The sequence below is a fragment of the Acipenser ruthenus genome, chromosome 2 (genome assembly GCF_902713425.1).
Source record: "Acipenser ruthenus chromosome 2, fAciRut3.2 maternal haplotype, whole genome shotgun sequence".
Taxonomy (NCBI): domain Eukaryota; kingdom Metazoa; phylum Chordata; class Actinopteri; order Acipenseriformes; family Acipenseridae; genus Acipenser; species Acipenser ruthenus.
In genome coordinates, this window is record NC_081190.1 from 110,673,473 (window position 1) to 110,686,285 (window position 12,813).

Here is a 12,813-nt window from a genome sequence, read left to right on the forward strand (position 1 = left end):
TGCGCTTCCCCATGCGTCGCCAGGCTTTTGTTTACTGTATTGTTACATTTTCTGGCTTTGGTAGTTCGGTCTTTACCCGAGCTCATTCAGTGATGCCCTCGGCAGGATCATTACCTGAGTTTGGTCAGTGATGCCCTCGGCAGGGTCATTACTTGAGTTTGGTCAGTGATGCCCTTGGCAGGGTCATCACCGGAGTTTGGTCAGTGATGCCCTCGGCAGCGGTCATCACCTGAGTTTGGTCAGTGATGCCCTCGGCAGCGGTCATCACCTGAGTTTGGTCAGTGATGCCCTCGGCAGCGGTCATTACCTGGGTTTCACCACATAAACGTTAACTAGTACCTTCTTAAATATCAGCCTCTCTGATATCTATTTGGCCAAACAGTACTGCTAGAATGCCCGGAGTTGGGGCCTCTCTCCGCCGGGACCACCTAAGGTTTCCTCCCAATATTTGGATCAATAGTTTTGTTTTGTTTTGTTTTGTTACTGCCTCCGCCACAAAGCACTCTCGCCTTCCAGCCTCATCCCCAGACTCCAGCCATAAGAAGCAACATTCTCCAAGATCCAGTGCTTCAAGAAACTGGTCCCAATCGCCTATCCAGTCAGTCTACCAGTGTCAGACTTCCAGAGCGTAATCCTATAAATGACCTTCCCAGCCATCCACTCTTTTCAGCTCATAAACTCATGATGAATTTCTTAGCCCCCCAAGACCTGGCTTCATACAATCCAGGTTGGAAATCCTATCTCCACTTCTGTTCAGCTTGCCATCTATCCTGACACACCGAGCCTCCTCTACAATCAAAACATACCCATCAGGCATCCAATTCAACCAACGACTAAATAGAATCAACTGTCCTTCTATCACTGGACTACCGCAAGCATCTTTATTATTACGTGGAATTCAAAAATACTTACCCAATTCTACCAAAGCGGACCGCCTTCAACAAGGAGTCCATATTCACTACCGTAAGATTCCTTCGACCTGTTGCCCCTACAACTCCGTCTACAAGTGCACCTTAGCCAGGACTTCAATAATGCTATTACTTTGCGCCGGTTACTCTTCCACAATTTTTTCAGGCCATTCTTTCAGGATTGGAGCAGCCATTTCAGCAGCCATAGCCGCACTTTCCCATCCATGATCAAAGTCCTTGGCAGATGGGCCTGCAGTGCTGTAGAACAGTATATTGGAACTGCTCCAGAAGACATATCTGTTGCTCAACTAGCCGTGAGCCAATAGAGTTTTGAGGGGTTGGGTATATTTTATTCATTTATTTTGTTTATTTCTGCACTTAACCCTCTGGGTACTAAGGCATGGCCACTGCACTGTACCCTACAGGACTACACTTGTCACACACAATGAACACGCTTGTAATAGAGTAGCAAATTACTTAATTTTACGCCAAAAATAAAAATTATTGTATGAAACCTATATATCATAGACATTGATGTTTTTGTTCAGCTGTTTTTATTAATATAATTTCTGGGCTGAATATAGAAATATTTATTAGCAAATAAACACTTGTTATACAATCAAACAAGCAAATAAATGTTGAATAAATAGTACTACAAATCCCAATATATTCTTACTTTCTTTGCTTTATAAAAAAGTGAATCTGCATAAACAAGCTAAAAAAAGGCATTTCTGCAAGTAATGCCATCAACGGAGCAGAACCACACAAACAGATATTTATTTACCAGCTAGTTTCTTTTACACAAAAAAAAACATGAGTAAAAAGAAAGTGTAACCACAATTTTTACCTACATTGTTATGCATCATGAAAACCAAACAAACAGCATAAACTGTACATAATATAGCATGGCATAAACACCTACAGCAATTTTGCACTCAAAGTAATAAATAAGCATAACTTACTGTGAGTTGTTGAGACACATCTGGATTAGCGCAGGGAAGCTTATTCTCAGTTCATATGCAATAAAGTCCTTTTTAATGTTTGGTAAATCTAGTTTTACGGTTTGGTGAAAATAAATCATTCAGTTTTTATGTGTGATATTTCTAGTTCTTGGATTTCATAAAAAAAAAAAACGTTTGCCTTTCTTTTTGCTTTCTGTTGTCATTCAAGTGCAGGTTTGCAAGACAAAATAGAATCTTATCTCTGGATATTATTTGTGTGAATCCTGGCGTTGCTTGCAGTGTATCTTTCATATTCCAGTATTCTTTCATGTCGGGCTTCCAAACTAACCCTATATTCAGCCACAACCCTAACACAGCACATAATCTATTTCTGTCATACCTCCAGAATCCGTTTTGGATTTAGCTTTTTTTTTCTGTACTGTTCGTTCATTTCTAATGAATATTTGTTGGACTCGCTGCAGATGTATTCTTGCAGCACTGATGAAAACAACAGCTCAAATAATACATCTGGTCGGGTTGCGCTGCATGGTATGAATCTTGGATCACTAACCTCTGTGTAATTCTTTATATTTTATGTTATTTTCTGCTGTGGCAATTCTGTTAGTCGGGCCCAATTGGGAAGTTTTTGTTCAGCAGCCGAATTAAAGGCACGTGTTTGTCTGTACTTTCATCTCCTCCTTCCCTGCCGCTCTTTTCTTCATCCTCCTCTTCATTTAAATCGATATCGGTGTCATCCCCATGCAGATTCATATATAGGCTTGCCCAATTATACAATTTATCGTCTTCAGAAGCCATAAAACCTATAAATGATTCTCCTTCGTCAGACTCACAACACAACACACTCACTAAATTCGTCATCTCTCAACCGTCAGCTCGGAGATAAGTGTTGTTTTTTTTAACCAATAAAAAGCAGTATTTCGTTTTACAACTACTGTATTTAATTGGCTAATATTAATAGCAAAACTCTCTACTATTGGTTAGCCCATTTTGTTGCTAGGTACAATTGTCCAATAAATACATTTCTGACAGCAAATAGGAGAGACGATCTAGTGCTTTAACAGCACACATCACTGGGCCGATCATCGACCCAATAGTACTCTGAGGGTTAAGTGGAGTTAGGGGATACGCTCGGTCATGACTATTGGGGGGGAAGGACGTGGCTTCGTCACGGTCCACACTACTGATCCAGGCATCGTCAGATCAGTTCCTCTTTCAAAGGGTGGTGGCTGCTTCTTCTCCCCTTTAACAGGCGGGACCAGCGGCCAAATAGTCCATAATCACCTCTCATCATACCCAAACAAGCAGTCATCATCCAAACATTGAATTGTTAAATGGAAAATTTGTAGCGATTCACACTTTCATAATGAAGTTAAATGAACCGTGGAGACTTGCAAAAGCACTAGGACACAGTGCTCGAATGTAGTTTCCCATTCTGCTATTCTTACAAGAAAAAACATTAGATAAGGATAATTTAATAATGTCATTTGTGATTTTGGTGTGTTGTTTTTAAAGACATAAAAAAAACCCTGTCAAACTTTGAGAAAGTAAATGATATTGTAATGTCTAAAATAAAGCTTCATTTTTTAAATGCACTTGGTTTGCTCTGAGGTTCCATGTTTTTGTATGCTAGATAGATAGATAGTTCAAAATGAACCACGCATGCTGCTAGTCTTGGGCGAATACTGTCATTATAAGGCTGCAGTGCAGCAAGGGCATTGTAAGTCAGTTTCTTTTGTGGATACTTTTACCTTCAGAAGTTCCAAGTCCTACTTCGTGATTGGTCAATGCTAGCAGGTGGGAGAGCAGTAGTGAAGAGAGACTCATTTCCATGTGCTTTAAATATGTATTTCTGGAGTTGATGCTTCACTGCAATGCTCTGGCTTATTGAACTGCTAATCTATCTGAAGAAACTGGGAGCCCCCGTGTTTTTATACCTAGTCGTTCGTGTTACTGAAAGCCTTTTTTATTATCTGGAGGATAAGGATAAAAGAAAAAGAAATCCCAAAAAGTGGTTGTGTTTTTTTTTTTTGTTTTTTTTTCAAAGACAACTCGATTTATTTCAGTGGAGAAAGTCTTTCAAAGGTTGATTACAGTCCTGTGATGAAAGGTGCTGCAATATGGCCTGGCGCAGCCAGCAGATTCATCAGATTATGAAATCGTTTCTGTGCTCAGAGGGGCTTTACCGCTTCAGTCACATCTGACTAATGATAGGTCAAAACATGCAAGCACTTAGACATTTGGTGCTGTTTAGTGATGATGACGAGGTCATAAAATCCAAGCTCTGTGCAGTGAAATAAACAAGGTTATTTTGACAGGTATACTGCTATTGAAATACCATAAATGATCGCTTTTATATTAGTTTATTTTCCCACACTTGTAATCATGTTGCCTTTTTTTTTTAAAACTAACATTCTTATATTTTAGAACCCTCCTGTAAAAAAAAAAAAAAAAAAACTAAACAAAAGCAGTATATTTTCCCTTGAGTTTGAACCTAAAAAGTGCTTCACAAAGTTCATTAGTGGCACAGTTATCAGCTCTTTCAAATGTGTGTTATGTGTTTTTTTTTCTCCCTTAAGTGCCCCACAGAGAACTGCAATACTAGCTGCCTGAAAAATAACCCATGCTATATTTACTTTCCTGTAGATTGAAAGAATTCAGCTACTCTCCAATAAATGTATTTCACTACCCTGCCAGGCTAATTGCTCCCATGCTTTATTCTGTGTTACTGTTTAAAAATGAAACCAGAATTCATCGTTTTCTATCAGACTTTTGTATTTCAATGTTTTAATTGTATTCATTTCTTTCAGATTTGGTTTGCTTTCGTTAATGGTTTCTCTGGTCAGATTCTTTTCGAGAGATGGTGCATTGGTCTGTACAATGTGGTAAGTTCAGGAGTTCCTGTCACACATTTAATATAGAGAGAAATACTCTAAAAAATGTAAGGTATTTGTGTTATGTCCTTCCCACGTGGGATATTTATTTCCAATAATAATATGAACTGGTGTCGGTTTATGTAAGATGTGGAGAATACATATTATTATTATTATTTGTTTATTTAGCTGACGCTTTTATCCAAGGCGACTTACAGAGGCTAGGGTGTGTGAACTATGCATCAGCTGCAGAGTCACTACATCTCGCCCGAAAGACGGAGCACAAGGCGGTTAAGTGACTTGCTCAGGGTCACACAATGAGTCAGTGGCTGAGGTGGGATTTGAACCGGGGACCTCCTGGTTACTTTTCTTTAACCACTGGACCACACAGCCTCCTATCACACACATAAGCCCGATATACGCTCCTTGCAAAGGAGCCGGCTCTTTTGTACAGCGGTATCAGCGCTATGCTATGAACTGAATTTGAAATTTTAAACCACTACTTCAAATGCTGCACTTACTTTTTTCATTAAACTAAATTGTCAACTGTCAGATGTATTGTAAAAAAAAATCTTAACTGATGTAACTGTAAGCATAAATTAATACAACTTACAGTGCATACAGTAATAAGCTTAGTCTTGATTACTCACTTTTATGAATTCCCTAGGTTACAATGATATTGCGATTTGTTATATAATAATAGGACCAACAGTAGTCAAGTATAAAATGGGTGATTCATAAACAGCGCACCATAATTTATTTTTTTAGTTCAGAACATTGGCCTTGTAGATGGTAATTCATTGGTCCCAGTGTGATATGTACACATTCTGTCTAGTGACTGGCAATTTAAAAGACCAGTTTGATGTGTCGATTTTAAATATACATTTCCTGAGGATATAGTTTCTGTATTTGTGTAAATAAAGCCTGTTTTTATTTTCTTTTAGATATTTACTGCCCTGCCCCCTCTTACTCTGGGGATATTCGAGAGATCTTGCCGCAAAGAAAATATGCTGAAATACCCAGAGCTGTATAAAAGCTCACAGAATGCAATGGGCTTTAACTCCAAGGTATATTATCATTTGTATTATGTATTTTGAAGGAGTGCTAACCAAGGTTAACTTATTAACGTTAGTAATATTACTGGCCAACGGTTCTTTTTGTTTCTGGTTATTTATTTCCTTGCTGATATCTCAAAGGTTTCACAGACTAAATGTTGCTGCAGTTAGTAATGCAAAGTCACTCCAATGAACTGTTCTCAAGCAGACCATGTGACCCACAGCAAAGGTCTTTAGTGTTGCATTTGAAATAATTGTTAATCTGCTTTGTAAATTAATGCTTAAATAGAACATAAAACATGATACCATATTTAAAGTATTATATGCCTGTCCAGTTTATTTACTTTGATAATAATCTAATGGAATCAAAAGTTACATTCACTCTGTGGTGTTCCAAAATTCAGTTGTTTGGTCCGCATTAAGTAAGTAGACCTGGAGTCTCGCAGACTGGCTGTCTGTCTCCTCGAGGCTGGGATGATTTGTCTCCCTGGTTTAATGGTCCTCAAGCCTCATGTACTTGCAGTGTTTTGTGGAAATGGATTACTGACCCCTGTGGAGAAGTGGGTCAAAGGACAATAACATCTGCCATAAAGTGTGTAGGAGGTGGGACTCTACACCATTATTCATGAATGTGGAGCTGTGAGAAATGCTGATTTTTGTTTTAACAAGAAATTGAGCCTGTTTACTTTAATAAGGCTGGCTTGGATGACTTGCATACCACTCTCACAGAAAAACAAGGCAGGTATAAAAGCACACAGGGCATTGCTTTCTGCAGCCAGCTTCTCCCTTGATATTTGATTTGTATTTATTGATACGTTTTAAATAGCATTTGCAATTTCATCATCCCTTATTGTTAATTATTTGTTAAACTAGGTTAAATGTAAATCTCATTCTTGTACATTTTTCACACTACACGACAAGATCCACTTTCATTTTCACTCGGTCATGGATTTACAATTAGATTCTCCACAGTCTGCCAGTAGACAGAAAGCTAGCTGCGACAAACTGCTGTGAACATATCGTTGTTTTAATTTGCATATTTACTTCAATAACCAAGTTTCAATCCTGAACTTGCTGTAGACCTGATGAAACAAATAAAACATATGTTCATACAAATTTTACCTCAAGTATGTCCTAATCTATTTTCTGTATTCAAAATCTATTTAAAAATGTTGAATGATAAGTATGAATATGTGTGGGCCAGGTTAATTGGGTTAAATGCTTAATTGTTCTACTAATTTATTACACACGATCCTGAAGTTTGCATGCACTGTCTAGGGTAATAATTTGTCTTCTCAGTAGGGGAATGATTTCAAAGAATAGTTTGCTGGTAAATTCCGATGTTGCCAGGGTTTGTTATGTTAATAGAGAGAAAAGTTGAATAGGTCATGCCCAAGGGTCTTGAGTATAGAGAGTGTAACAGGAAGTATAAGAAAAAAGAAAGCTTGAAGCATTTTTTTTCTCCCCCAGCACCCACCTGTGCTTTCTGTCAAATGAAGAGTAAGGGATAATATGAGAGGGAACTGGGTTAGCAAGGGTATAGCATTATAGTCATTCAGAGTGTGTGTGTATATATATATATATATATATAGAGAGAGAGAGAATACTGCATGGGGTAGTCAGTGTGTGATATGAGAACTGAATGCCGACCCGAGGGATGGGGATGCTACATAAACCCAGACGGCGAAGCATCCCACCCCATTGCATTACTTTTTTATAATCTCTGGTGAGCCATTTTTTCAATTCCTTTCAGTTTGACATGTCTCGCTGGGGTCACGCTCTGTTGCTGGTGTTAATGAGTGTGTGTTTCCCATATTAATGAGCTGGTTAATATGGGAAACATCAACTGAATGAGCCCATTGAAAACATTTATTATGACATCTATGTCATTGAAGTAAGAACTTAACATAAACAGAGAACCTGAATGAGTGCCCAAATTATATATATATATATATTTTTTTTTTCATGGACCATTCAAATAAAATTATTTAATTAGATATATAATATATATATATATATATATATATATATATATATATATATATATATAATTTTTAATTATCGTGATTGCGAGTGCTGTACATACTTGATTGACCTGAGTCCCTTATATAGGTCATGAATGATACTAATTTAGCACTAAAATTCCTATTGAGAAAATGTAATATATAGGGGGAGGGGTAGGCTCTCACCCTCAGGTACAGTGCATAATAATTTGGCATTAAAATATTGTGTCTTCCCCTCTCCAAATAAGTGAAATTGACTCTTAATTGAGTGGAATCTAATAATGCAGTATGTGTTTTCCAGCTCTGATAAATCAAGATTTGGGGTGTTCTTCTCTTTTAAATTCTAATAGGTCTGTGAAGAAGTTGTAATATCGTTCTATTCAGTATAGCGTTTAAGAGGTGTTTTCAGTCTGCTATAATTAGGAAAATATCAGATGCCCCCATTGCAGGGGTAAGGGATACAAAGTGTCTGTCAGTAAAAACAATTCACTGTGGTGGCCCAACAAAAACACACTTCATGAGCCCTAACCGCAGATAAAGGTCAGGGTTCACAGAGCTGGCTCGTCACTAACAGTTCTCATGGATTTTTGTTTCCATAGGTTTTCTGGGGTCATTGTCTGAATGGCCTCTTCCACTCCATTATTCTGTTTTGGTTTCCACTAAAAGCCTTCCAGCAAGGTAAGCAGCCAGGGCTTTGGGAAGCGAGAGAAATACTACCTTGTCTTATTATAAAGCGTTAGCCCCTGGTTTGCAAATGTTGAAAAGTGAATCCTAACAAAAGGGATTTGCAGGAAGCCAATAGCTAAAAGGTATATAATGGTAAAAACCAGATATGCTGCCCTCTCCTGTAAAATGCTCTTTTTTAAAAACAATGTAAAAAGCAAAAATGTGTTTAAGATCAATGTTAACTGTAAAATCTTAACTTCCATTTTCTGATTGTCTAACTTTTGATTAGCTGCAATCTGCACTTTCTGTCACTTCTAATTTCAACCCAACCACGGTTTCTGAAATTAAAAAATGGACGATTTGTGTTGGTTAAAACATTTTTTTTTTAGTATTTTGAAGCTACTAGTAAATGAACTACTTACTTTGACAATAAAACATTGACACACAATTTGCAGTACAACCAGGGCAGTGCTAAGCAGAACTGTGTACATTGCTAATGTATTGCTTAAGTAGATACTTTGACATCAGCTGATGTTTCCCCATGGATACATTTGCAAAGGATATGAATGTCCATGGTATGGCAGAAAAAAAAAAAATGGACTACTTTTTCAAAACACAAATGTATCTGCTGTGAGTGGGTTTAAATAATGTTGTCTACATCTGAAAGCTTGTGTTGATTCCTTCTCGTAGATACAGTGTTTGCAAATGGAAAAACTCCAGACTATCTGCTCTTAGGAAACATGGTTTACACAGTAAGTTGTTGTTGTTGTGTGTTTTTTTATGCCTATATCTTTCAATAATGTAGGATTTTGTTCTTAAGCAGAGTTCAGAGTTGTTTCTGCAAGTCCTTTATACATACTAGCTGAGAATAGAATGTAGATTATAACTCCCTCCGTGGGCAGATAGGGTGCCCATCTGTCTGTCTGTCTGTCTGTCTGTCTGTCTGTCCGTATGTCTGTCAGACTAACATTTTAACATAGAGTATCAGAATCTGGGGATTTATAGAGGAGGCTGTATGCATGTACTTACTCACACTTCTTACAACTATCTACAAGAAAATATTTGACAGAAAAAAAACAAACTGCAGTTCATTCCATCTGTCAGTATGGAATTAGAAATGTCTTTTGTTAACTACAACCAAGTACTTATTTTTATGTGTTAATGTTTAATATACCTCAAATCAGTTTCTTAGTGAAACATACTTAACACTCCCAAATAGACTTGTTATATTCGTTTCTTTTAAAAAATGAAACAAGAACCAGGGGTCACAAGTGGAGATTAGATAAAGGGGCATTCAGAACAGAAAATAGGAACCACTTTTTTACACAATCGTGGGAATCTGGAACCAACTCCCCAGTAATGTTGTTGAAGCTGACACCCCGGGATCCTTCAAGAAGCTGCTTGATGAGATTCTGGGATCAATAAGCTAACAACTAAATGAGCAAGATGGGCCGAATGGCCTCCTCTCATTTGTAAACTCTCTTATGTTATGTTCTTTCTTGGACATAGAGTACCAAAACTGACATTTACTGGTAAATGGCAGCATGATATTTCTCAATCAAATAAACCACAGCTGGGAGCTAGGTGTTTTTTTTTTATCTATTTCTATTTATTTTTTTTGTGTGTGTTTTTTGCCACAAGCATAAACACGTGTTGTTTTTTCTACACAGTTTGTGGTAATCACTGTCTGCTTGAAGGCTGGATTAGAAACATCATCTTGGACTATGGTAGGTACAGGAAATACCTGGCTAATAATTGGCATTAAATTGCAATTAATTACCATGCTGCTGTGACAATACATGTGTCTGATGATTAGCTGTAATGCAAATTTTTAGTCTTTATTTTACTCTCTCTTTTGTTGTTGTTTGTTTTTTTTCAGTTCAGTCACATCGCGATCTGGGGAAGCATTGCGATATGGGTGGTGTTCTTCGGAATCTACTCTTCGCTGTGGCCTGTAATTTCACTGGCACCTGACATGTCTGGAGAGGTACTATATAAAAATTTACTGTTGTACTTTTTTATTACGCTTTCAATTTTGCACGTAAAATAAAGCAAAAACAGTAATCCAGCTGTATTCAATTTTAGGAGTTGGCAAAGGTTATTGATTCGGTGAGGCAAGTGACATATTTAACAACAAAGATCACATCCTCCAGACCCAGAAATCAGCCATGAGTCATGGCTTTTATCAGCTTTCTAAACTGGCTCCTGTCAGCAGCTTCAGCGTTTTACTGCAGCGTTGCTTTACAGTTGGTTACAGTGTTTTAACACGGAGAGAAGGAGTAAAGGACGGTAAACTATAGTTTTTTATAGAATTATTATAGTTTGAGAGGGCATGTTTAACACAAAATGAAAAAGCTGGGTATTGTAGAAAAGGGTTAATCACATGTTCCATGTTCTGCCGGTTCTTATCCCAGATACAGCATTTTGTTTTGTTCCATTGTTGACGAGCATATACCTGTGACATTATTTCATTATGTTTTTCTTCAACTATATTTGATTAACATTATTTAGAATAGCTGTATTTGTAGAATGGTTTGGGATTCGTGGTGTTATTTGCTACTAAGTGCCACCGATAAGATGCTGGGTTTGATTCTCAGACTACGTATTTCTAATGAATGCTAACTGGTGCTTGCAGGTTTTCACAAAACTGACAAACAAAACTTAATACGCCAAATTGTCAATTGTGTTTTACAGCAGTACAATAGAAAAGATGGTGTTTGTTTTTATTGTTTGTTTTGTGAATTAACATTCTGAAAGCTATTTTAGTTGTATCGGATAGAATATGTATTTGTTTTGTAAATATTGCTGTGATTGAGGTCAGTCTGATCTACATTCAGTAGGTTTGCAGAGATGCATTTAAAACTAGAAATGGACGTTTTTGTGAACACAAAGGGGGCCGCAGGGCAGTGTGCAAGCGCAATGGCATCAAGTGGCTTGTAAACATGAAGTAAAATGGACATGTAAAAAAGATATCATTGATTTGCACAGAAGTTAAAACAAAGTGGCAGTGTCGACATAGGAACTTGACCGAAAGAAGAATCATAGAAAACAGCTGTGCTAACTGGAAGTAACTTCAGGACTCTTCACCATGTAGGGGGGGGGCGACAAAACATCCCCAGTGTGTAATTCATTATTTCTGTTTTTAAATGAATTAACAGTACAGTCATTTCTGTTTTTAAATTAATAACCGTACAATCATTTATATTTTTAAACAAATTAACAGTACAATCATTTCTGTTTTTAAATTAACAGTACAGTCATTTCTGTTTTTAAATGAGTGAACACAGTGCAGTCATTTCTGTTTTTAAATGAATGAACACAGTGCAGTCATTTCTGTTTTTAAATGAATTGGCAGGACAGTCATTTCTGTTTTTAAATGAGTGAACACAGTGCAGTCATTTCTGTTTTTAAATGAGTGAACACAGTGCAGTCATTTTATCGTGACTTTGTGTTAGAGGGAGACGGAAGGCCGATATCCACACTGAATTTACGCAGCTCCCTTGTGGATCCCCTTGTGATTCACTTTGTGCGAAACCCATTCGATTGCACAAGGCCCAAAGAAGAACACATATCCTGGCATTGGCCATAGATCTCACACATTAGGAAGCGTTTGTAAAACCCGTAGAGAGGCAGACGGGGTCTGTCCCTAGAACAGGCTGCCCCTGTTACTGCTATTGTCTGAAATGGATTGCTTTGCCATTTCTCAGATCTCCCTGTGTACGGAGGGATGTGAAAAGTTTGAAACAAAAATGGTCTCTACAGAGTAGGGGGGAGCATTCTTGTACAGAAAGGAAGGAAATAGCTCCCTGGGATTTTAATTTTTTAATTCATGTTGGTCATTTCTAAAGCCAAACGCTGTAGTGGACTGAATAGCAGGACCCAATTGTCCTCTGTTAATATTTAGCATCACAATAGTTGGAATGAACATTCCTGGAACAACATTATCACTTTTGTCCTGTTTCTGTACTAAGGTATAGTGAACAAAATTCAGCTGCATGGATTTCTAATTGCTGCGTGTTGTGTCAATCAATCCATAAAATGAAAAAAAAAAAAAAAAAAAAAATAATTTTATCTTAAATAAGACCTAAGCATTAAACTCTCAGTTGTTCCATAAAAAAATATTTTTAAACAGGACCATATTTACCTGCCTTTATAAAACCAGAATACAGATCCATGCATTTCTCAACTTAAGTGAGTTAACTTGTTCTCTTTACATAATGCAAGTCTGTGGTACAAATGTATGGGTGGAAGAACTGAAATATTCTTCATCGGATAGTGTTTGATTCCAGGAAAGGGTTTTTGCATGGCTGGTATTCTTCAATTACAGTTACCAAGGGTATAGTTTTGTC

The 12,813-nt window shown here is 37.4% G+C and overlaps 1 protein-coding gene across 4 annotated transcripts in view; it reads left to right on the forward strand.

Moving 5' to 3' along the window:
* The window catches only part of LOC117409170 (probable phospholipid-transporting ATPase IA), a 121,705-nt gene that overhangs the window by 98,523 nt on the left and 10,369 nt on the right, over positions 1 to 12,813 (forward strand). For all 4 annotated transcript variants that reach the window (XM_034910973.2, XM_034910979.2, XM_034014798.3 and 1 more), the window contains 6 exons: positions 4,678 to 4,752; positions 5,685 to 5,807; positions 8,398 to 8,476; positions 9,155 to 9,216; positions 10,135 to 10,191; positions 10,344 to 10,451. In XM_034910973.2, the coding sequence (XP_034766864.1) occupies positions 4,678 to 4,752; positions 5,685 to 5,807; positions 8,398 to 8,476; positions 9,155 to 9,216; positions 10,135 to 10,191; positions 10,344 to 10,451 (504 nt within the window). The remainder of the gene's footprint in view (positions 1 to 4,677; positions 4,753 to 5,684; positions 5,808 to 8,397; positions 8,477 to 9,154; positions 9,217 to 10,134; positions 10,192 to 10,343; positions 10,452 to 12,813) is intronic.